Consider the following 24,575-nt stretch of genomic DNA (forward strand, 5'->3'; position numbering starts at 1 on the left):
ATGTGTGTCAGGCATCACATTTTTCTACTGCATCACCATCTGGCCCCCAGCCACCTGTTTCTTTACATTCTATGCTGCCTACATCAATTCAGAAGGTACAGAGAGTTTAGATAAGCAAATGGGTCTGAAAAACATCAAGGTTTGCCTGGAGCCTTGAAAGTATTATCAGTTAAATGTTAATTTAATATATTTCATGTCTCTTGTCAAGAATCACAGGTCTGCTGACTGGAACTTCTTCTTGAAACTCTGTATCTTTTTTTTTTAGAAAGAGGTTTTTGCAATAGGGCGTGTGCGCTCGCCAGAACGACAGGGAGAGACAGAGAAACAGAAAGTGAAAAATCACCCCTCAGGGAAGATGGCCACACCACAATCCCGTCTCCTCCATTCTCCTCTTGGGATCTTGGGCAAGCATGCACACACACCTGGCATGAGTTTAAGCCACTGGGTCTGGGACTCAAACCATGGTTAACCACGTGGGAATCCAGCGACATAGTCATTATGCCAACTGCTGGTCCTGAAACTCTATATTTTTCAGTGTGTTGGCTTTGGGCTCACCTGGGGCTTTGCTCAACTAGAGTCCAGGATTCTGAATTGGGGTGCTTGGGATACAAAATCCTGTGTACACCCAAGAAATGGTGGAAAAAGGTCACCATCACTCAGGAGGGCAAGTACCTGGGATATTTCTTTCTTCAGGACATTTATCTTATTCACTGGTACTCACCACTCTCTGTAAAATCTGGCAGTAATGAACCCCAGGATTATGGAGACTATGTTACTAGTCGTATTGAAGCACACCTTTTGGTCTTTACTAAATTCTTAACCACCCCAAAGGTGAAGAGGTTTGGGACCAGCAGTTAGCATAATGGCTATATCGCTGGACTCCCACGTAGTCAACCGCGGTTCGCCTCCCAGACCCAGTGGCTTAAAACTCACACTGGGCACGTGTGCGTTTGTGCCCAAGATCCCGAGAGGATAATGGAGGAGAAGGGATTGTGGCGTGACCATCCCCCTTGGGGAGTGATTTCTCGCTTTCTGTCTCTCTGTCTCTCTCTCTCTCTCTGTCTGGCAAGCGCACGCGCCCTATAGCGAAAACCTCTCCAAAAAAAATAAAGGTGAAGAGGTTTAAGAGAAACGCCTTTTTACTAAGACTTTGCTTCTTACAGCAAATCTTTGTGTAGCCCACAATACAGCCACCCTAGACTTCAGTAAGTTACAATAAAGAGGTAAGGAAAGTCATGTATGTTTACCTCTCTATGTTTCTCAGTCGATTTTAGAACTTTTTCCATGTCAGATTATTTGGGACTCTGTCTCAACAGGTGATTAAAGAAGAAAACCTACAAGGAAACAGCCAAGAAGTTGGTACCTACACATTACTGAAGTTTGCTAAGCTGCGGGATGAGTTTGAAATTGTTGGAGATGTCCGAGGCAAGGGCCTCATGATAGGAATAGAAATGGTGCAAGATAAGGTAGGTTCTTCCTAGAATAAGGTAGGTGCTGCTCTCTCTGTAGCTTCTGGGGCCAGCAGGAGTTAAAGAAGGATGCAACCACTGAAAACTCACTTCATTTATTCTCAGGGAGTGGGCACATACAGAAAGCAAGACTTGACAAAGCCCTTTGAGATTAGTAGGGAGTGTTGGGTAAGAACAAAATGCTAGCCGAATGAATTCTACAGGGATGAGAGAGAGCACTGGAAAGGAACCACTATTATCCTTGCCAGACTAGGCAATGACTGAACACTTGGAAATATATGAAAGAAAGGAAATTTTTTGGAGATGGGCAGAGGGCTCAGAGAGCTAGTCTAAGTAAAATGGACCAGAAGAAAGTTGTGGTGAAGAATTGGGATGAGGATGTCAAAGATATATAGGATTTTGTGTTTGTTTGTTTCTTTGCTTATCATTTGTTTGTGAATGGGTTTCAATCTCCCAAGAAACCAGGAGAAATGTTGCCCACTGAGGCCTCAAATTCAACATGACAATTCAACTTAGTATTGGCCCCCAAGCCGGTTATTCTTTCCACATCACTGTTTCTGTTTCTCTCCGTCAACCATTCTTCCAATTACCCAGCCTCAATATCATTGAAGTTTGTAACTCCTCCATTTTCCTTATATCAATTGTCAAGTCCTATTAATTCCTTCTTTTCCATGTCTCTCAGATCCTTTCTTTTGTCTCTACTGTTTTTCCTACAGTTAATATGAGTAAGAAATTGTGCCTTTTTTCATAAAAACAAAGCCTAGATTCTCTAGAGAGAGAAATGGCAGGAGAATCTTGGCATGGAGAGGAGTAGCCAGACTGACCTCACAGCAGTAACTCCAGTGCACAAGGACCCAGCTTTCCCTGAGTGACTTCCTATTATTTGGTCTTCCCACACCATCCTACTTTAGAAAGACTGATGCTCAATTCTTTTCATGTTCAGACCAGACATTGATTAATACCAGAGGCTATAGCCAGCACAAAGCTGAAATGTTCAAACAAGATTTGAAACCTAAGGGAAAATAGAAAAATGAACAAAGAGTAATATGGCACTAGTTAGGCTCTCCAACTCACAAGCCATGTGTACTTATATTCAGCTTGTGGCCCAATACAAGATTGCCTTAAGCTCAGAAGAGTCCTTCCTGAGTCCTCCCTTATCCCAGGAGCTCCCTCAAAGATATCTATACTTCTTAAAATCTAGATTCTAGGAAAGAAAGTCCAACAAGAGAAAATGGTCCTCTCTTCCCCACTATTCCAAACCTAACTTCCATGTGCTCAGAGTCATATAAACAAAGTTGTTCATTAGTACTTTATTTTTCATAGTAAAACACTGGAGTCCTTCCAAATGGCCATTGATACAGAACAAGATCAATCCTGGTATCATGCTATTACAGTGACAATGATATATAGCTGGCATGGAAAAATATACAAACTATACCATGGACAAAATAAAATAAGTTATAAAATATCTTTTATATCTCGAGTATCTACAGAATGAGTATCTTCAAAATGGGCTCTTTTTCTCATAGCTCTGTTGTTTGTTACTTTATAGGCAAAGGCTCTGGAAGCAGAACACCCAGATTACAATTCCAGCTCCTCCATTCCCTAGTTCTACTCATTGTCCCCTCAATGCCATACACTCTCCTATATCCAAATGTCATTCAAGCTTTTCTCCAGCAAAGGACATAATACTCCCCTTTCTCTCTACCTTTGGAAATCCTAGTATTTTTCAAGATCCAGTTCTTTATCATACCTCTTCCTTCAAGATTCAGCTCTTTAAAAACACCTTCTCCTTGCCTTTGCTTCTTCCCCTTGCAGGGGCTCTACCCTTCAGCGAATTCATCTAGCATTCACTGTCTAAAAGTTCCTTTGAAGAGATCCTTTCCACTATCGTAGTCAGTTCAGGCTGATATGACACAATGCTATAGACAGTATGTTATAAACAGCAAAAATTTATTGATCACAGTTCTAGAGACTGGGAAGTCCAAGAACAAGGCGTCAGCAGAGTAGTATCTGATGAGGGCCCACTTCCTGGTTTATAGGTGACAGTCTTCCCACTGTAATCTTACATGGCAGAAGGAGTGAGGGAGTTCTCTGGGACCTGTTTAATAAGAGAACTAATTGCCTTCATGAAGGTTTCCCTCTCATGTACTTAGTACCTTCCCAATGGCCCTGTCTTCAAAACTATCACATTGAGAATTAAGTTTCAACATACGAATTTTGAGGAATACATGAATATTCAGTCTATTGCATCCAACATGCATCCATTGACTTGGTTTTTAAAAACTTTATTTTCCTTAATAAATTATATGCTTCTGAGGTATGGCAGCATGTGGATGGTAAGAATGGTAAGTGCTTTGTTTATTGATTGATTTCAGGCCTCTGCGACTCTTCAGATCACAGTCTTGTAATTATACCAACTCAGAACTTTGCAATAATGCTATCCAGCATAACCCGCTGGTGAAGAGGTACCTCTTTGGATAGTAAATAGTCTTTATCTGTCAAGATTTTAAATGTCTATATGTTTGACCTGACAATTCATGCTCTAAAGGAATACTCATAACAGTATGTGAAGATATATATGAACAGGAACGTTTGCAGCATTGCTTACAATCATGAAAATTGGAAACAGCTAAATGCCTAACATCAGGAGATTGAACAAATTACTAACAAACAATGAGATACCAGATAAAAACTTTAAGAAGATTAGGTCAAATACACTGAGATGAGGGACTACCAGATGGCATAATGGTTATGTTTCTGGACTACCATGTAGTTGGTTGCGGTTCAACTCCTGGACCTAGCAGCCTAAAACTCATGCCAGGCACATGTGCATGAGTGCCCAAAATCCCAAGAAGAGAATGAAGGAAAATGGACTGTGGTGTGGCCATCCCCCCAGGGGATGATTTCTCACTTTCTGTCTCTCTGTCTCACTCTGTCTCTCCAGTGAGCGCACATTCCCTATAGCAAAAATATCTCTCTAAGAAAAAAAAAAGAAAAAGATAAAACAAATACACTAAGTTGAAAAGATGTCCAAAGTATTGGGTCATCGGAAAAGTTATGACATATCAATGAGTCATGACTTTTCCGATGACCCAATATATTATAAAATATTAATAGAAAATTATACAGCATCACAAAGTATGACTTCCTTAAAATATACATACAAATGCATTGGTGTACACTGGAAAAATGTCTGCGTCACACTAAATTATCAGCAGGAGGCATCCCTAAGGCAGTATGGAGAAGGGAAGTTCATTTGCCCGCTTGCTTATTAAGCAACTGAGACACAGGTGTGAGCAAAAGGGCCCAAGCAGCCGACCCTCTGGCTTTTCCTCATCAGAGTGCAGGCCCTGTTTATCCATGTGTACATGATGCTCTTGGTTATAGCTATTGAATCCAAAGGGCAATAAAATGGGCAAAGGTGCAGGGAGGACACTGACCCAGACTCATTTTGGGGTGAAGTCAAACAACCAACACACATCCAGATGTGTAATGTTGGCCTTCCACCCAGCTTCCTCTCAGAAAGCCTTTCAAGGAGAACTGGCCCCCTCTGTCCTCCAGTCCATAGAATCACATTTGGCTTTTTGTTATTGTTGTTTAGGTTTTTGCCATAGGGTGCATGCACTCACTGAAGGGAGAGACAGACAGAGAGACAGAGGGAAAGTGAAAATCAACTCCCTGGGGGGATGGCCATGCAGCAGTCTCTTCTCTTTCATTCTCTTCTTGGGATTTTGGGCACACATTCACATACCAGTGTGATTCTCTTTTATCTTTTTTTCATTTTCTTTTTTATTGAAGAGAGGGTTTTTTTTTTGCTATAGAGCACATGCATTAGCCAGAAAAAGAGACAGAAAACGAGAAATCACTCCCCAGAGGGATAGCCATGGCCTTCTCCATCCTCCTCGTGGGATCTTGAGCATGTATGCATACACACCTGGCACAAATTTAAGCCACCAGTTCCAGGATTTGAACTGCAGTCGACTATGTGGAAGTCCATCGACGTAAACATTACACCATCTGCTGGTGTGCTTTTCAAGCTACCAGATCCCAGTATGGTTTTCAAGCTACTAGATCCAGGACTTAAACTCCTTTTGGCCATGTGGGAGTCTGTCATCTTAACCACCGCACCATCTGCTGGCCCCCACACTTGACTTCTTTCCATACCAAATTGTCATTAACCCTAAGTTATTTAAGTCTTCACTCTCCAGTTGATGAGAGCCTAAGTGGGGTTTATCTTAAAACATTAAGACCAGTAGAAAAGACAAACCTCTCTTGGAAGTTCAGTCTTACTCTGTCCTCAGACACCAACATCTTACAAGAAATGAAAGACTTGAGGGAAGAGCTGGAGCCAGAGTGAGTATGGAGAGGGAGAATGGAGAGCAGAGCCCAGAGGGACAGTGGGTAGGAAGCACTGGAGGGACTCCTCTTCTACCTCGGGAGGATGGCAGATTGTGTCTTGTGCATCTAAAACCAGAGAGCCTGGCTTCTGCTGCTGCTCTCAGGGAATGAGCTATGGAAGAAATGAGGAAGATTGGAGCATTTTTCAGCCCAGTCACCCCAGAGGTGTTCTAAGAACAGATGCCCAAGCCCTGCCCCAAATATTCTTATAATTTGATAGATCTAGCCTGAAACTCAAATATCTTAGTTTGGAAAGGCTTCCAGGTAATGCAGACATAGCATGTCTTGAAACAACTAAGTTGGAGGGAGACATTTGTCCTCACAGACTGGGAAAACAGGAGGGGCACAGAAAGGACACATATCCAGCCTGATGCCACCCAGGGGACGTAGACATGCCTAAGTCCACAGGTTGGGCACCTACTTCAGATGCGTAGGGATCTGCCCACCCTCTTGGGTCCCTAAGCACATATCTTTCCAACCCTTAAGAATGAAGCCTTGAGGAGCAAGAACAAATTCCAAAAACGGGAGATGACAAGTGCCCCTCCCTCCAGCTCCCAGGGAAAGCTTGGCTGCTCCTGCCCTTGTGCAACTCCTGAGCCATTTCCTGGACTTTGAAATGAGCTCTGTTTGTGGGCAGAACAAAGTGAAGAGGAGAGGAGAATTGTCATATAAATAAGCCAGCCTTGGGCTGGCCCCATGGCCCAGTGGTTAAGGAGGCTAGCTCCCACATTCAGCCATGGTTCGAAATCCAGCCCCAGCAGCTTGAGAAACATGCCGGGCGCATGCGTGTGACCCAAATCCTGACAAGGTGGAGAAATGGAGGAGAAGGGACTGAGTGTGACCACATCCCATTTAGGGGTGCTTTCTCCATCCCTCTCTCTCTCCGGCAAGTGCACACATACACTCTGGGAAAAAGAGACAGACTAACTAAAAACTTCCAAATTCAGCTGTTAAGGAATCGAACTCCCAAGGTAGCCATTAGCAGAGCCAAGATTCACTGGATGTCTCCAGAGAACTTCATTTTATCTTTGGAATTTTGAGATAAATCAGTATAAAAACAAATATTTTTAATAACCCTCTCCAACATTCTGGTCCAACAATTAACAGCTCTATTTACAGAGGAGAGAGAGGGAAGAATGGATTGAGGGCTTTTTCCTCTTGGGAATAAAGCCTTTTGACATTTAAGCACATAGGAGAACATATCTTTAAAATGTTACACTAGGGCAGCAAGCGGTGTGGTGTTTAAGGCTCTGGATCTGACTAGGTAGCTCGAAAAACATGTCGGGCGTATGTGCATGCATGCCCAAAACTCAGAGAGAAGCATGGAGGAGAGGACTTGTGGCATGGCCATCCACCCTGTGGGGTGATTCTCACCTTCTCCCTTTCTCTGTCTCTTTCTGTCTCTCTCTGGTGAGTGGCAGTGCCCTGATGGCAAAAAATCTTAAAGGAGTAAATAATAAAATGTATTTACAGATGAGCCGCAGACCTCTCCCCCGTGAGGAAGTCAATCAAATCCATGAAGACTGCAAGAACATGGGGCTCCTAGTTGGCAGAGGTGGCAATTTTTCTCAGGTAAGACAAAGACTCGTCTTTACTTGTCATCTGAGGAAGGCACGGCGCTGGTGACTTTCATGCCCTGCCCCACCTTACTTTTTTATTCAAATATTTATTTTATGACTTTCATCTTGATTTCTTTTTTTTTTTTTCTTTATGGGGGAGGGCGGTTGAGGGAGAAAGGGAAAGGTATTTTTGATAGGGTCTCACCATGTCTCCAGCCCTAGCCTCCCAGGTAGTTTGGACATCAGGCACACACCACAGCACCTGGCCTGTCTGGGTTGGCCCAGAAATCAAACCCAGCCTTTCATGTGGCCTCAGCCACCAAGCAAGGGTGCCCTCCAGCTTGTGCTGCTGAGGCTGGGCTTGTTTTGGTTTTATTTTTAATTGACCCTTAGTAGTTGTTCATAGTTACAGGGTACAAGGTGATGTTTCACTACCTGTTTACAACATAGTAATCAAATCAGAGTAATTAATATATCCAGCACCATAGCATGAAGATGCAGCCTGAGCACGCTCTTTGTGAACTTGCGAAGCCCTTAATGGTGGTAATGGCAGGGAGCAACTGAGTAGTCACATAGATGACCCAAGTGACTCCTACGGGACAGGCAGGGACTATCCTGGGCATGATGCCCAATGTAGAATCAAAAGCAGTCAGTCCCAGTGCCTTTCACCCTCCGCAAACCCTAACAAGCCAAGACTGAGATTGAGCTCTCCCTGATCCCCTACTGGCAAAGCCAAGCCCAACCCCCCAGTAGAACCCTCTTGTCACAAATGCTGTGGTCTAGGGTGCAGTTTCTATAAAGTGATCTGCCCCTGAACCCCCCACACCAGCAGGCCCTTCATCAGGGCTGTGTTCTTGGACAGAGATGTCAGAGTGAGGGAAACTTCTGCTGCTCCCCTAATTTGTTCTTGTCCTTTGTCATCTCCTTTTCCCATTTTAAACATTCCTCATTCTTCCCAGTTTCCCTGCTCCATTCCTGCCCCTCATGATTTCAATGCAAACAATTACCTCATACTTCTCAGGCAAAAGTGAAGCTCTCAGGCAAGATCTCTTCATGAACTCATCAATTGCTATATCCATGGCTGGCCCTTGTCTTGGTTCAGACTGCTGTAACAAAATTCGACTGGGTAGCTTATAAACAACAGAAATTTAATCCTCCAGTTCCAGAGGCTGGGAAGTCCAAGATCAAGCATTAGCAGATTCAGTGTGTGGTAAGAACCAGCTTCCTACACCACTGTCTTTTTGCTATGTCCTCTTCTTATGGAGGGACATGGGGTCTCTTCATGGCCTCTTTTATAAGCTCTACTCCCGCTATCAGTGCTCCTCCCTTGTGATTTAATCACCTGCCAATGCCCCTCCCCACTGCATAATTCCATCATATTTTGGAAGAGGACTTCGACTTAGGGATTTTGAGAGATACACAAATGTTCAGACCATAGCACTTTCTGTTGTGAAGAGGAGTTTCTTCCTCTCCTAGTCTCATTCAGATCATCCACCAATGCCTCTGCTAGCCCCTACCCAAAAAAAATCTACATGTTCTCCTATATCTTCAACTTTTCTTCACCTTTCCCCATAGCCCTTTTTGTTTTTTTAATAGCCAGGCATTATATGCTCACTAGAGAGAGGGAGAAAGAGAAAGAAAGCATCCCCTGACACCCAGCAATCCTTTTTTTTTTCTCCATTCTGTCAGGATTTTGGACAAACATACACATGTGCTTGGTATGGTTTTCAAGTCACTGGGGCTGGGACTCAAACCATAGTCTATCATGTGGAATTTGACTTCCTAATGCACACCACTTAACCACAGTGCTAACCCTCCTCCTGGCCCCATGCCACCAAACAGCCTTTTAATGGACAGGCTTCAATGTTTCTTGCCCAAACCAAACCAAACCAAACTGAGCACTTTTGCCAGGGCATGCTCTATGAGGCTTTTTTAGGTCTGATAATAAATTTTCTGTACAAATCAGACAGCAAAATATTTATTTATTTTATTCATGATAGAGCATGTATGCACACATGAGAAAGAGAGAGAAGCTTCCTCCACAGAGCTCACCCATACTGCAACTCCCTTCCTCGAGTTCTTCAGCCTGCCAGGATCCTGAGCACACGCACATGTGCCCAGCATGTTTGCAGGCTGATCGGACTGGGGACTCTCAGCTGCAGTCAGCTGTGACATCTGGCTCCACAATTAAGCATACTACCAAGTGTGCCACTGAGACTAGGCCTAAACGGCGTAATTTAATGATGAAGAATCCTTAGAAAGGGCCAGCTCCAGAGATTAGTGGTTAAGACAACCAGATCCCACATGAGTGACCACAAAGTTTGAATCTTAACTCCAGTGGCTTGAAAAACATGTTGGGCATGTGCACATGTGTACCTCAAAGCCCCACATGACAGAGAAGTGGAGAAAGGATTGCATTGTGACTATGCCCATTAGGGCAGTTTTTCTCCTTTTCCCTCTCTCTGTCTCTCTGGAAAGTATGCATGCTCTCTTTTAAAAAAAAAATCATAAGACACGCAATTTATAAAGACATGAAACAATTGTGTACTTGCTTGATTATTTCTTTGTCACTTGGCAAACATTTATTAAGTGCTAAGCAGTAAATGATAACTTGGGATCCTAAGCTACAATAAGTGAGATCTGGTCCTCCCTTCATGGATCTGAGAGGACAGAAAGACATATAAGCAGAAAAATCTCAGTACAATGTAGTAAGCTCGTCTACAAATACAAAAAGGGAGTACTACAGGAGAAGACAGGAGGGACTCCTAGTCCAACCTTTCTGGCCAGCAGAGTCAAAGCATGAGTAGAAACATAGCAGAGTGCCCAAAGTTACCCACACACCAATGTGGCTGGAGCAGGAGACAGGAGGCAGTGAGGCAGGAATAAAAAAGAAGCCCTTACTATTTGTCAGGCACAGTTCTAAACACTTAGTATGCATGGTCTTAGGGGACCTTCCCAATGGGTCTCTGAAATAAGTACTATTAATATCCTCATTTTGTAGATGAAGGAAAAAAGAGACACACAGGTTAAGCAAATAGCCCAAGTCACAAACCCGGTAGGGGCAAAACCAAGTTCAAACTCGGTCAGTCTGATTTCTGAACCTATTCTCTGAGGAAGATAAAGTTTAGGAGACAAGACTTGAGACAGAGAGTTTGGGTTGGGGCAGGGGACATTGCTTGAGCTTGAGTAGTGGTAGAGATAAAGGAGACATTCTGAGAACCATTCTGGAAGTAACATGCACAGGACTTGGATATGAAGAAGGAAGGGAAGTTGAGGATGAAGCCCCCATGTCTAACTTAATTTTATGTGGTCACAAATGAGTTCAACTTTAAGCATGCTTTGTTTGAAGTGTTTATAAACATATTAATGGAGATTATGTATATTTTATATAAAAATATAAAAGGGAAAAGGGCTGAGATGAAGGTCATAATTGCTAGTCATCAGCAAGTAAGTGGTAAAATGAGGAAATCTATGCCAGCTACATGGCTTAATAGTTAAGGAAGCTAGATCCCATGTGCTGACCACGTGGTTCAAGTCCAGCATGACAGCTTGAAAAATAGACTAGGCACATGTGTGTGCATCCCCAAAATCACAAAAGTGAAGAAATGGAGGAGAGGGGGCAATGTGACCTCCCCATTTGGGATGTTCTACCTTGCTCTCTGTCTTTGTCTCTGTCTCTGATAAGCACACATGCCCTCTAGCAATAATTTGAAAAAAATAAAAATAAAAAAGACGAGATAATCTCCTGGGAAGTCTAGTGCCTGATGAGATGTACCGTGAAATGAGGATAGAAATATGATAACTGCAGAATTTAAAGGGCAGGTGAAGAACAGGTGCTCAGGTCAAGACAGAAAAGGGCAGAAAGAAGGCTGAAGAGTAGAGTCTTGGAAGCAAGAGAGTAGAGAGAGTCATAAAGAAAGAGGGTCCAAAGGGTCCAGTACAGCAAAGAAGGCCAAGAGGGATGAGGACTAGCAAATGTCAACTGGATTCTGCATGTAGTGGGAGCTTTTAGAAGAATGATGTCAGAAGATTGCTAGGGGCAGAAACCAGACCATGACAAACAGATAAGATGGGAATAATGAAAAAGATTAGTCAATAAATATCAATCATCTTTTTAGTAAGTTTGGATAAAAGCAGGAGGATAACATCTGTAAAGTACCTAGAAGGAATCAGTGGGCCAATTTTTCTTGGTATGGATTTGGGTTATGAGATCTTTAAGCCTGCTTGTCGATAGACTGAGAGGAAGTTGAAGAGAAACTGAGGATACATGAGAACACGGGGATGCCTCCTGGAGTGAATGAAGGTGATGAGAGTACCAAATTAAGGACATGGACAGACAATGTGGAGCTGAACAGGAAAGACACTCCATTCTTGAGCTTTCAGGAAAGATGTAAGAATGAATGTGGGAGCAAACACATTTAAGGAAAGATCTTGCCTGACAGTTTTGATTTTCTCTGAGTTGTAGGACGCATGATGGTCTGTGAAATAGAATGAGAGGTATGGGAGTTGAGCAAGGACATTGATAAGAGTAACAAAGGCTTAAAGGGTATAGAAACACAATAAGTGGATGTAAATACCAGATATATTGTGCGTGAAAGAGTAGAGTCTGAGGAAGGACATTTAGAAGAAAAATAGAGAGGCAAAGCATTAATGGGACAAAGAAATGTGGTATTATTTGTTGAAGATCATTTTATAGTTTTATCAACTGGACTAGGGAGAAATGTTCACATGTTGAAATAAGCTAAATAATGTGATTGAATGTATAAAAGAAAATGAAATAAAGAAAGTTTAAAAATGAATTAAAACACACAAACATATAAAAATAAAATACCACATCACATCATTAAAAAAAAAAAAAAGAATAACAAAGGTTTAAAATGAGAAAGGAAACTGACAGAGGACAAGAAAATTTGGGGAAACCAGCAGACAATAGAAACCCTGAATACTTGATAGTGTTAGGCTAACCAGCTGTGTGATTTTCCTCTAACACTTGTCAACCATCTGGGTTGAAAAAAAGTGGTATAATTGTAGCTTTGACTAGGACTGTGACTTTTCTCTGTGGGTGCAGCCATAGAAGGGTGGAAATGCAGATGAAATGAGGGGACAGGTGAGGGAGTCAGGCAATCAACTGCTGGGTGGGAAAAGAAGGAATGGGTCTGAGTGGGCAGTTAGACCCAAAGATGATGGAGCAATGAGGAAACTGAGACATTCATGCAAAGGGTACATGCAATGGGAGTCAGAAATGGGATTGTTCCTGGTGAAGAGGGGCTCCTGGTGCTGGCCTTGGATATGAATGGGTGAGTAGGAGTGTAGATGGAGGTTCTGGGAGTTGTAGCAATCATAAAAGCAAAAAGCTAATGTGTAGGGTTGTCCACATGTATGTGAACATCACTCAGTGATGGCAAAAAAGGAATGAAAAGGCTTCTGACTTCAGTGAGGATGGGGAAAAGATTAAGGAGATAAACAGATGACAAACAAAAAAGAAAAGAGGCAGAGTCAGATGAAACAAGGATTTGTATGAAGTCTAGAGGATAAATGACCTGGATACATTCCTGGGAAAGGGCAACCCAGTGAGAGAACTGTAAGAAATCTCATTAAAAACAAGATTTGGGATTCTTGGTTTAGTGAGTTTCCTCAAAGTTATATTTGAGTCTCAGATGAGTCATTGTCTTGCTTTTTCTTTATCTCCTCAGACATTCCGCATTGCACCCTCAATGTGCATCACGAAACCAGATGTTGATTTTGCTGTGGAAGTATTTCATTCTGCCTTAACCCAACATGTGGAAAGGAGAGCTAAGTAAAATATTCAGAAATTAAAAACCATCAGCCTCAAGAATGTCCTACTTTTGTTCAAGGTTGAATTTGAGGAATTTCAGAACCACTGGTATTTGAAGGAAAATTACTGCTGTGGTAGTCACAAAAGATACTGCTGACTACTACCAGTCATATTTGTAGACAGAGCCCCTATTATTTTGAGAATTCCACCATTAAGAGGAGAGATCTCGGGACCAGCAGTTGGCTATGTCGCTAGGCTCCCATGTAGTCGACTGTGGTTCGAGTCCCGGACCCAGTGGCTTAAACTCATGCAAGGCGTGTTGTGTATGTGTATCCAAGATCCCGAGGGGAGTGGAGGAGAAGGGATTGTGGCATGGCAATCCCCCCTGGGGGGTGATTTCTCACTTTCTGTCTCTCTGTCTCTCTCTGTCTCTCTGGTGAGCGCACGTGCCCTATAGCATAAACCTCTCCAAAAAAAAAAAAAAGAGAGAGAGAGAAAAAATGAGGAGGTGTCTCTATCCCTAGCTCAGAAAATAAGTCCTAATTAGTCTAGGCTAGTTATGATGATTTGATTTCCCTTTGTAGGGATTGATTTACACCTGAATATGTGACATATTTTGGGCCAATGAATCCTGAAGAAAGATATTTTGATGGAGATGCCTTCAATGAAAGGTTCTTTACCCTTTACTCTTGTTACACTAAAAGAGATGTCTTCTTGAACTGAAAATTATCATACTTCATGAAGATGTTGTGGAGCCATGTCAGCCATCTTGTGACCAGGAGGGCAAAGCCTGTTTGCTGAGGTTGAAGGTGGGCAGAAGCTGAGTCTGGGATGTCTGAGACGGGCTTAACTAGTCTTGGAGCCACATGTCTCAGGGCTTCTTGACATACAAAATAATAAATGCACTGTGTGGCAAGAGTCTTTTTTATTTACATTTTCTATTATTGCAGCCAAAAGTATCCTGAAAAAGTATGCAGAAAATACCTCAGGAAGATAATCGTTTCCCTCTCTTTAACTCCCTTAAAATGTCATCAGAGTCTTCTTTGCTCATCCACTTCCACTGCCATCATCTCACCCCGATCTAAACTCTCATTACTCCTATTTCAATAGTCTTCAAGACCAGAATCTCCCAAACTTTACACATTAGACTACATGAATCTGCATTCATAGATTTTTTTCCATATATGCATACTTCTTATCTTAGAATGACAACCAGTTTTTCTAATTTTATTTTTTTACTTAGATATATTTAATAGTAAACTTCCTTTCTTTAATTGTCAGAGATATATGGGCTAGTCAGAGAGAGAGAGAGAGGGAGGGAGAGGAAGAAAGCACCCCCTCAACGGAGTGTAGTCATGTCACACTCCCTCTTCCTCCTTTTCTCCATCCTGTTGGGATTTGGAGCATTCATCACATGTACCCAGCATGTTTTTCAACATGCCAGGGCCAGGATTACAATCATGGTCAGTCATATAGGATCCAGCTATCTTAACCACTAGGCCACCAGCTGACTTTAATCTTAAACTTCATATGATTACAATAAATGAAAAATGAGTACAACTTGTCATAAGTAGAAAGAAACCATAAAGGGGGAACAGAGTGATGTTATCCATTTCTAGCAATATGCCATTGTTTGCAAATGTTCTCAACCTGAGGCCTATTCTTTTTTTGCTCAGAAGGGAGATTAGAGGGTATTTATTGGTAAAGTGAAACCTTCCAAACACAAACAAGATCTGAAGAACTGAAAGGGAATAACTTTCTCAGCATGTAATTGCCATTTACTAAAAGTGGTGGACTGGTTAGAAGCCATGGCCTCCCAGTGTACCCTGCTGTGGTATCTGTTCTTCTAACACATCCTACATCTCACCGACAGATTTATTTCTGGTGGGCATTTACTTAAGCATAGCATTCTTTTATTCAAAACCTTCCAGTAGCTCTCTGCTATCCCCAGTAGCTCAGTGACTGCCAGTATCCAATCTCCAAATAGAGCAAACACTTCAGAAGTGCTCTGTTTTTTGGCACAGAGGAAAAATATTTGGGTTAAAAGCCAAATGTCCTAAATCCTGAATTCAGTTCTTTCTCTGATTTGCTATAATTGACCTGGGACAAGCCTTTTAATTTCTTTTTAACCTCTGCTCCCAAGCATATTAATACTTACCCTTCCTACTTCCTGAAGTTGTCTTGGGAATCAAGTGAGCTAATGGATATAAAACCATTTTGTAAACTAATGAACTCAACAAAGAGAAATTTCTTCCCTTCAGGCTATATTTCTCTTCTTTCCTTCACTGTAAAATCTTTCCCAAGAGCAGTTTTTGTGCTCCATGTATAGCCCCAATCACTAGGATCTCATTTATGCCTCGTTCCTTGAAAACTACTTTCTCAGAACCAACAGATGGTATAGTGGTTAGGCTGCTGAACTCGCACGTAGTCGACTGTGGTTTAAGTCCCTGACTCAGCAACTTAAAACATACCGGGCACATGTGTATGCATGCCCAAAATCCTGAGAATGGAGGAGAAGTGATTGTAGTGGCCATCCCCGGGACGGGGAGGCACATGATTTCTTACTTTCTGTCATTTCTTGCTTTTTTATGTCTCTCTGCCTTTCCAATGAGTGCACATGCCCTATAGCAAAAATTTCTCTTAAAAAAAAATAAACTTACTTTCTCAGAAGGCCACTGGTGATTTCTTTATGGCCAAACTTAGTGTTACCTTTGAACATTCTTCCTAAATAACTGTTCCTTCTTGAATATGACCTTTCCTTTGCTTCTGCAATGTGGTCCTTCTAACTCAGGTGGTTCTTTTTCAGTCTCTTTCCTGGCAATGCCTCAAATACAGGGTTCTGTCCCAGGCATCTCTTCTTCCATGCTATCCTCTCTCCATACAGGCAACTTCATGCACTTCTGAAATTTCACCTGTCTTGACTCTGTTGATAACTTCTAAATAATTATCTTCAGAGGACCAGCAGATAGCATAATGGTTACATCGCTGGACTCCCACATAGTTGATCACATTTGGAGTCCCAGACCCAGCAGCTTGAAACTCACGCCGAGTGTGTGTGCATGCATGCCCAAATCCTGAGAGGAAAATGGAGGAGAAAAGATCGTGGCGTGGCCACCACATCCCCCCCCCAAAGGTGATTTCTCACTTTCTCTCTCTCTCTCTCCTGTGAGTGCACATGCTCTATAGAAAAAATCTCTTTCTCAAAAAATAATGATAATAATAATAATAACCTTCAACCCCACCCTTCTTCTGAGCTCCAACCTCAAGATTCCAGCTTTCTGTACACTTTCATTTGGATGTCATGGGGACACTTCAAATTCACAGATGTAACACAAATTCTACTAAATATTTCTCTTCCAGTGAAATCCTTTCTATTAATGATACTCTTTTTATCTACACCTCACAATTTAGGTCATATTCTTCTCCCCTCCAAGGCATCCTTTTGCACTACATAAGTCATCAATTGCACGGCCAAGTCTCATGAATACTTTATGTAACATAATGTTTCCAATATGACCCATTTGTACCAAAACTGCCTTAATTTGAACCATCATCTCTCCTAAGCTATTTAAACTGCCTCCAAACTGCTATTCTGGATTCCTGCCCATCCTCTACACCAGTGGTTCCCAAAATTCCCACCACCAAGGACTGCCCTTGTGGAAGACAATCCCTCCATGAATAGGGTGTAGGGGAGTGAGGAGGAAGGGTGGTTCTGGGATGTACCAAGTGCACCACATCCACCATGTACCCCATTTCCACCACTAACATATTGCAATATACAATGAAACAATCACACAACAATAGGGTTTGCACTCCCATGAGAATGCAATGCCACTGCTGATCCTACAGAAAGTGAAACCCAGGCAGCAATACCAGTAATGGGGAGAGGCTGCAAACACAGATGAAGCCTCACTCGCTCACCCGACTACCCACCTCATGCACTAGTATGGCCTGGCCCCCAACAGACCATGACCCAGCACCAGTACACAGACCAAAGACTGGAGAGCCACTGCTCTACACTAATACCAAAGTCACTTACTTAAAAGAAAATATCAGGGAAGGTGGTGGTGTAGTGGTTAAGGTGCTGGAATACCACATGGCTGACCACCGTAAAAGTCCTGGACCTGGTGGCTTGAAAATCACACTGGGCATGTGTGCATGCATGCTCAAAATCCCAGAGGAGAATGGAGACAGAATTGTAGTGTGGCCATACCCTCTGCAGGGTGATTTCTCACTTTCCCTCTCATTGTCTCTCTCTGTCTCTCTAGTAAGTGCATGCACACTATGGCAAATACCTCAAACATAAATAAATAAATATAAAGTTTAAAATGTTTTAAAAAGATAGATATGATCATGTCTGTTGTCTCTTGAAGCCTTTGAGGGCTCTCTGTTTTCCAAGGAACAATGCCCAAACTCCAACTCTTATGGCATTCCAGAACCTTTGCAATTTGTTCTCAACCCACCCTTTGGAGCTTTGCATTTCCAACATTCTTTCCATGTCCTGCATCTTGGTTCCTTGCTTCAGTACAACACTCTGCCTGAATATTATTTCTCTTTTCTTGTTGTTTGGGTTTTGCTTTTTTGTTTGTTTTGGATTTATTTTTGGTTTTGCCAGGATTTGTGTGCATAAGACAGAGAAAGAAAAAGAAAGAAAGAAAGAAAGAAAGAAAGAAAGAAAGAAAGAAAGAACCCCCTTCTCCAATAGAGCATGGTCAAACCACAATCCTTTCTCCTCCATTTCTTCATCCCATAAGGATTTGGGGAGAGCATGCACATGTACCCAGCATGCTTTTCAAGCTGCCAGGCCTAGATTCAATCATAATTGGCCATGTAGATCCCAGTTTCCAATGCACTGCACTTAACCTCTGCACAGTTTGGCTGACCCCTCTTTTTTTGCTGGTGGAAATTATAAAGTCAGGGAGATTTGGCAAGAAAGTCAACATCTCTTAGTTATTCTTCAAAGCCCTTAATAGTTCTAACATTGGTTTTCCTCTTAGATAAAGGAAAAGAGAACACTGAAGCTAAAATTCATGATAGCCATTCAAAGACTTAGTAAAACATGAAGAGGAAGCATTAAAACTCAAATTTAAAGCAAACAAACAAAAATCCTTTTCATTCCCAGGCCAAGGACCCTGCTAATGCCAAGATATCATCTCCTGGAAAGAAGGACCGAGGGATTTAGCTATTCAGATAAAGTCATACAACATATTCTTTGTGACTCCCTGGGTACAACATATTCTTTGTGGCTCCCTGGGTCCCACAGGATCTTGTATATACATAACAGTATAATCATTAGTCTTCCACCTTTGAAGGACATCTTAGTGTCAAGTCTAGCAATACGATTCTGAAAGGTACTCAAGTCTTGAGTCTCATTTCTTGACTATGAGAGCTGTGTGGCTCCACCCAAACTCCTACTGATTGGGATATACTACAACTCTATCTTGAAGAGCAGCTGAGATTGAACAAGTGGGCAGAGACACAGGAGCAGGAAGAACAAACATTGTAGCCTTAGAACAGTGGTGGTTCATTTCTTTCACTGACTTTGACACATGATAGAGTCTTCCTTCTTTCCTTATGGAGTCATGGGTAGGAGTTTAGCACCACCATTTTTCCATCTTCCATTTTCTGCTCTACCCACAGGAGATGGGATGCAAGCCAGATTACATAAGGCAAGGAGCCCACATTCTTGCCAACTCTTTTTTTACTTCCTTTCTTGTTAAAACTGTCTAAAGTGAAGATAATGAATACTTAGCTCCAGTAAACTTTTTTCTACATAAAGAACATATGGACAGTTAATCATGTGATTAGAAAATAGCATTAAAATGTTGGAAACAGTTTAAAAACATTTGAAATGCCAATCCACTTAGAAGAGAGTGAATGCACTGCACTTAACCTCTGCACAGTTTGGCTGACCCCTCTTTTTTTGCTGGTGGAAATTATAAAGTCAGGGAGATTTGGCAAGAAAGTCAACATCTCTTAGTTATTCTTCAAAGCCCTTAATAGTTCTAACATTGGTTTTCCTCTTAGATAAAGGAAAAGAGAACACTGAAGCTAAAATTCATGATAGCCATTCAAAGACTTAGTAAAACATGAAGAGGAAGCATTAAAACTCAAATTTAAAGCAAACAAACAAAAATCCTTTTCATTCCCAGGCCAAGGACCCTGCTAATGCCAAGATATCATCTCCTGGAAAGAAGGACCGAGGGATTTAGCTATTCAGATAAAGTCATACAACATATTCTTTGTGACTCCCTGGGTACAACATATTCTTTGTGGCTCCCTGGGTCCCACAGGATCTTGTATATACATAACAGTATAATCATTAGTCTTCCACCTTTGAAGGACATCTTAGTGTCAAGTCTAGCAATACGATTCTGAAAGGTACTCAAGTCTTGAGTCTCATTTCTTGACTATGAGAGCTGTGTGGCTCCACCCAAACTCCTACTGATTGGGATATACTACAACTCTATCTTGAAGAGCAGCTGAGATTGAACAAGTGGGCAGAGACACAGGAGCAGGAAGAACAAACATTGTAGCCTTAGAACAGTGGTGGTTCATTTCTTTCACTGACTTTGACACATGATAGAGTCTTCCTTCTTTCCTTATGGAGTCATGGGTAGGAGTTTAGCACCACCATTTTTCCATCTTCCATTTTCTGCTCTACCCACAGGAGATGGGATGCAAGCCAGATTACATAAGGCAAGGAGCCCACATTCTTGCCAACTCTTTTTTTACTTCCTTTCTTGTTAAAACTGTCTAAAGTGAAGATAATGAATACTTAGCTCCAGTAAACTTTTTTCTACATAAAGAACATATGGACAGTTAATCATGTGATTAGAAAATAGCATTAAAATGTTGGAAACAGTTTAAAAACATTTGAAATGCCAATCCACTTAGAAGAGAGTGAAAGAAGAAAGAAAAAGAAAGAAGAAAGAAAGAAAGAAAGAAAGAAAGAAAGAAAGAAAGAAAGAAAGAAAGAAAGAAAAGAACCCATTACATTGAGCTTTGGTTAAACCATTAGTAGCAGTAATTATTGTAAAATAACATCTATAAACAGGTGATACAGTAATAAACCACATTCTTATTTGTATTATAAAACTCCATCTTGCATATCAGTGTAGCCTTTTAACTTTCCAGTAATCCAGGCTAACCTGAAAGGTATCTCTAAATCTGTGAGGACTTAATTCTTCTTCTACCTTTAAATCTCACCTTTCCTGCAAAGAACAATGAAAGAATAATAGAAAACATCATGACATTGTCACATTTTCATCAGAGAGTTAATACCAGCTCATGTAGTCATCTTTTGGAAACAGTGTTGAAAGGCTGCTGGGCCCTGCATCAATAATTTGCTCTCGGCTTGTTGAAACCAAAAACTCATTTCTCAATCAGGATCAGGCAGTAAAAATGGCACAGCTTTGCCCCATTAATAATGATAATAGTAGAATATAACACTACAAAGAACCTCAGCAAAAGCAAAAGGGCCATTGAACTTAAATTGAAGTCATAGAAACAAAAGCTTAATTATACCACCCTCTTTGGGCTCAGTGATGGGAAAGTAGATAAACCCAGGTCTGACTGGGGGCAGACCTACATAGGAAGTGTTTGGTAGATCTGAAGGCATTGTGAAATGAATCCACGGTGAAGGACAATCATAAATGAAATCTCAATGACACAGTTTAATCAGGAACAGGGTAAAGAGGGTAATTGCAGATAGCGACTTGTGAAGAAATGAACTTCTAATTAGAGAGGTCAGCACGATGCAGTGAAAGGAGGCAGCATAAGCTCTCCATTTGATTAGTTTGGGGCAAATTAACCTTTCTAAGCTGAAGCTTCCTAACACCCAGAAAGAGGGTAGTATAACCCCATGTAACCCTTCTAAGGATTTAAATAAGAAAATACACTGGCAAACACTCAATAAATATCAACTCTCTCTACAGGACTCTCTAGAGTTTTAGGTGATTAAGTTCAAAATACTATTTTAGGAAGAAAAAAGCCACTCTTAGATCAATTGTGGGACAGCTATAATAACCTCAGGAAGAATCTAGAAGCTCCTTAGATATCTGTGAGGGGGTGTTGCAAATCTTTGTACTCTCCTCAGCATCTTAATCCTCATCCCTGCTCTTCTTGTTCTCAGTAAATGACTTTGCATTTAATTTATCAGAAAAACAATGCAAGTATGAATCCTGCAAGAATTCTGATCATATTACTATCCCTCTTAAAACTCTCTACTGCTTTCCTACTGTCTGCCTCTTTCTTGCTTCCCCACACAAAGCCTCTGTGTCTTCTACAAACATTCTGTCCCTCAGTCTTGCAGATCTCTCCACCCTCTCGCGGCTCTGCAAGCCTGTTTCTGCCTGCAGTGGAATATTTCCCAGGCCCCTAGTATTCACTAGCTAAATGCTGCTCCCTCCCTTTTAGAAGTAGAATTCACTTTCATGATCAGCCTATTATTTTATATACGCCTTTGCTCTCCTCTGTATATTTTCTAAGATCATGCTGCATAAATTGCTTATTCACTACTGGATTTTCAACTTCTATAGTCTTTTGAGTTTTTCTTCTCAGCCTATGAGCAAGTTTGTTTCTCCCGTGAATTTTGTTTTTCCTTCTAATATGCATCTTCTTCCTAGAAAGTAATGCTGCTATGAAAATGCAGCAGTCGGGTGGGCAGTGTCAGAGGCGGGTGAGGGTGCAAGATGGGTAGGGCTCTACAGGGTTGGCTACTGCAAAACCATTCTTGCAAAATAACCCTCTCACTGCCAAATTCAATAGAAAAGCTTGAGCCCTCATGTTACTTGGCATTGTAAGGGTCCAGAGATCAGTCTAACTGATGGAGACACAGAAAAGACAACGACAATGCAACTGCAAAAGAGGCTTTTATTTTTCCAGCTAGCTGGGGTCCAAGTTTCTGCCCATCGCAGTGGGCCTTCACAAGGACCCCGTACCTCAGATAAAGGGATCTTTTATAGTTCAAGATGTTCCTTAGAATGTAACACACACAAAGGAGGGGGGTATGAGAAGCGAGAGTCCAGCTGGCACCACCTGCTCAGGAATAGATAAGGACTCTCAGCTAAGGGTTTGCATGACCTTGCCTCGGAGGTGCTGGGCCCTCCCGTTTTCCACTTATCTGAGAGTTCCCAGACTCCTGGTGTCCTTGAGACCCTAAAAAAGTGGACTCCGTCCTTGAAGACTTAACAGAGTAGCAATTAAGCTAACTTGCCCCAGCATTCCCTAACATGGCGGTGATTATGCTAACTTGGCCTAACAACATGTGGCAGCTGAAACTACTGATCATACTTTCCTAGAAATTCACTCTTCCCTACTTTTCAATTTTTTAAGCTTATATATGTATTTATTCCATGAACAAGAGAGACAGAGACAGAGAGAGACAACCCCCCCCGAACAGGATATGCACACAGTAATCCACCCCCAGCTCTAGCCAGCCTTGGATCATGAGCACATATCTAGCATACTCAAGAGAGGTCTCCTGACATTACCACATGAACCTTCCCATGGGGGTCAGCCTCCCAGAGCTTATAATTTACCACTACATCACCATTCAGCCCCACACCCCTTCTTTTCTTAACAAGTTCACACTCTCCATTCTCTTACTACCTCTGGAATCTACATTCTCATGCATGGTCACAGTTTAGTTTGTTCCCCCAATATTGGTCTGCCCCAGGGATTTTACCTTGACTTCTTGTTTTTCCCTTCCTGCCCACTTTAGTAATTTCACCTATTATCCATGAAGACTTGACCACCTAGCTACTGAGGATTCCAAGCCCTCTCCAGGGTGACCTTCCCTAGAGTTTACAGATTTATATAGTCAACAGCCATTGGCTTGAACAATGTCTGCTAGTTACTTAACTGCATTCTCTTCCCTTCCCTGAGGGGCATTTGCACCTCTGGCAACAGGATGTGTAGATTGATCCATGACCTTCTTGCTGTAAGTGCCCAGTGCCAGTTAATCTCCCCTCCCAATCCATACAAAACAGTCTCAGACTTCTGATTCCTGCTCACTTTGCTGCCATCCATTTATGCTACCCTCTTTATCTACTGATTAAAGTTTTCTTGCCTTGTCTAACTGCCCCAAACTTGGCTATTAAGGGTGATTGGGAATTTGATTGCTGGCCCTTAGCATATTTTGGACCTTTAAGTCCCTGCTCATTGCTCTATTCCCTTCCTCATCACATTACCCAGACTGACAGTCAACACCTCATCTTTAGGCATGCAAGAGCTAAAGCAGTTGGCTGTTCCTCTTATCTAACTCTTTGCTCAGCAAAACCCTCAACTTGCAAACATCATCCATTGCAACTTGATGTAAATGTGGAAAAGGCAAGTGAGTAGGAGGAGAGTAAAAATTATATAGGATATAAAATATTTTTAGAGGGCCAGCTGGTGGTGTGGTGGTTAAGGCAACTGGATCCCACATGGCCAAGTCCCAGACTCAGTGGCTTAGGAAACATGGCCACTGTGTGTGCATGCATGCCTGAAATCTTAAGAAGAGTATGGAGGATAAAGGATTAAGGTGTAGCCACCCCCCACCCAAAGCATGCTTTCTCATTACCCCCACACTGGTCTCTCTCTGGAGAGTGTACACATCCTATAGCATCCTATATGTGCTGTAACCACTATCCCACCTGAAGTGGTGTCCAGCTAGTTTCATTTGATACCCCTACCCACCAAGACTTAGCAAGGACCTGATCCACACTCAGGTGGTTTTGAACCAGTTGTACCAACCTTGGCAGGAGGAACCTCTTTTTTTCTTGAAGAAATCGCTGGAGTCAATTCCTAGACCCTAGGAACCTTCTCCAGCAAACTCCCTCCTTCCTCCTTTTTTAAATTTGTCCTGGACAGATTTCACTATAGGGCATGTGAGCTCCATGGAGAGACAGAGAGAGAGGGACAGAAAGTGATAAATCATCCCCCCCCACCATGGGGGACAGCCACGTCACAATTCCTTTGACTCTATTCTCCTCTTGGGATTTTGGGCATGCATATACATGTGCCCAGTGTGAGTTTTAAGCTGCTAGGTCTAGGACTTGAACCATGGTCGACTACATGGGAGTACAATGAGGTAACCATTACATCAGCTGCTGGTCCCCCTACTTCCTTCTTTTTAGCAATACTTCACCATCTTTTTAGCAGGGAACTCCTTTTCTATCCAGGAAATTGCCCTCTTTCTACCTCTCTGGCCCTTCTCATATTTCTTCAAGGGGTATATTTACGCCCAGAATCAACTCCTCCCTGACTCCTATTACCCTTCTAGAGAGACTGTGGGAAGGGATGGTAGGTTTCCACCAAGGGAATTTGGTTATATTTTCATTCAATCTTTTTTTTTTGGGGGGGGGGGGAAGGCTTTTTTGAAGGGGG

General features: G+C 42.1%; 1 protein-coding gene across 5 annotated transcripts in view; it reads left to right on the plus strand.

Moving 5' to 3' along the window:
• Window positions 1–24,575, plus strand: part of AGXT2 (alanine--glyoxylate aminotransferase 2) — a 78,643-nt gene that overhangs the window by 39,380 nt on the left and 14,688 nt on the right. For 2 of the 5 annotated variants that reach the window (XM_027774886.1, XM_027774887.1), the window contains 4 exons: window positions 1,317–1,466; window positions 7,344–7,442; window positions 13,123–13,226; window positions 13,790–14,126. In XM_027774886.1, coding sequence (XP_027630687.1) covers window positions 1,317–1,466; window positions 7,344–7,442; window positions 13,123–13,226; window positions 13,790–13,796 — 360 coding nt within the window. In that variant the 3' untranslated portion in view covers window positions 13,797–14,126. Of the gene's footprint in view, window positions 1–1,316; window positions 1,467–7,343; window positions 7,443–13,122; window positions 13,253–13,789; window positions 14,127–24,575 lie in introns of those variants that run through there. The other 3 variants (XM_006156334.2, XM_006156335.2, XR_003550662.1) reach the window with 2 other exon arrangements.

This window comes from Tupaia chinensis, unplaced genomic scaffold, assembly GCF_000334495.1.
Source record: "Tupaia chinensis unplaced genomic scaffold, TupChi_1.0 Scaffold000489_1, whole genome shotgun sequence".
Lineage (NCBI taxonomy): Eukaryota > Metazoa > Chordata > Mammalia > Scandentia > Tupaiidae > Tupaia > Tupaia belangeri.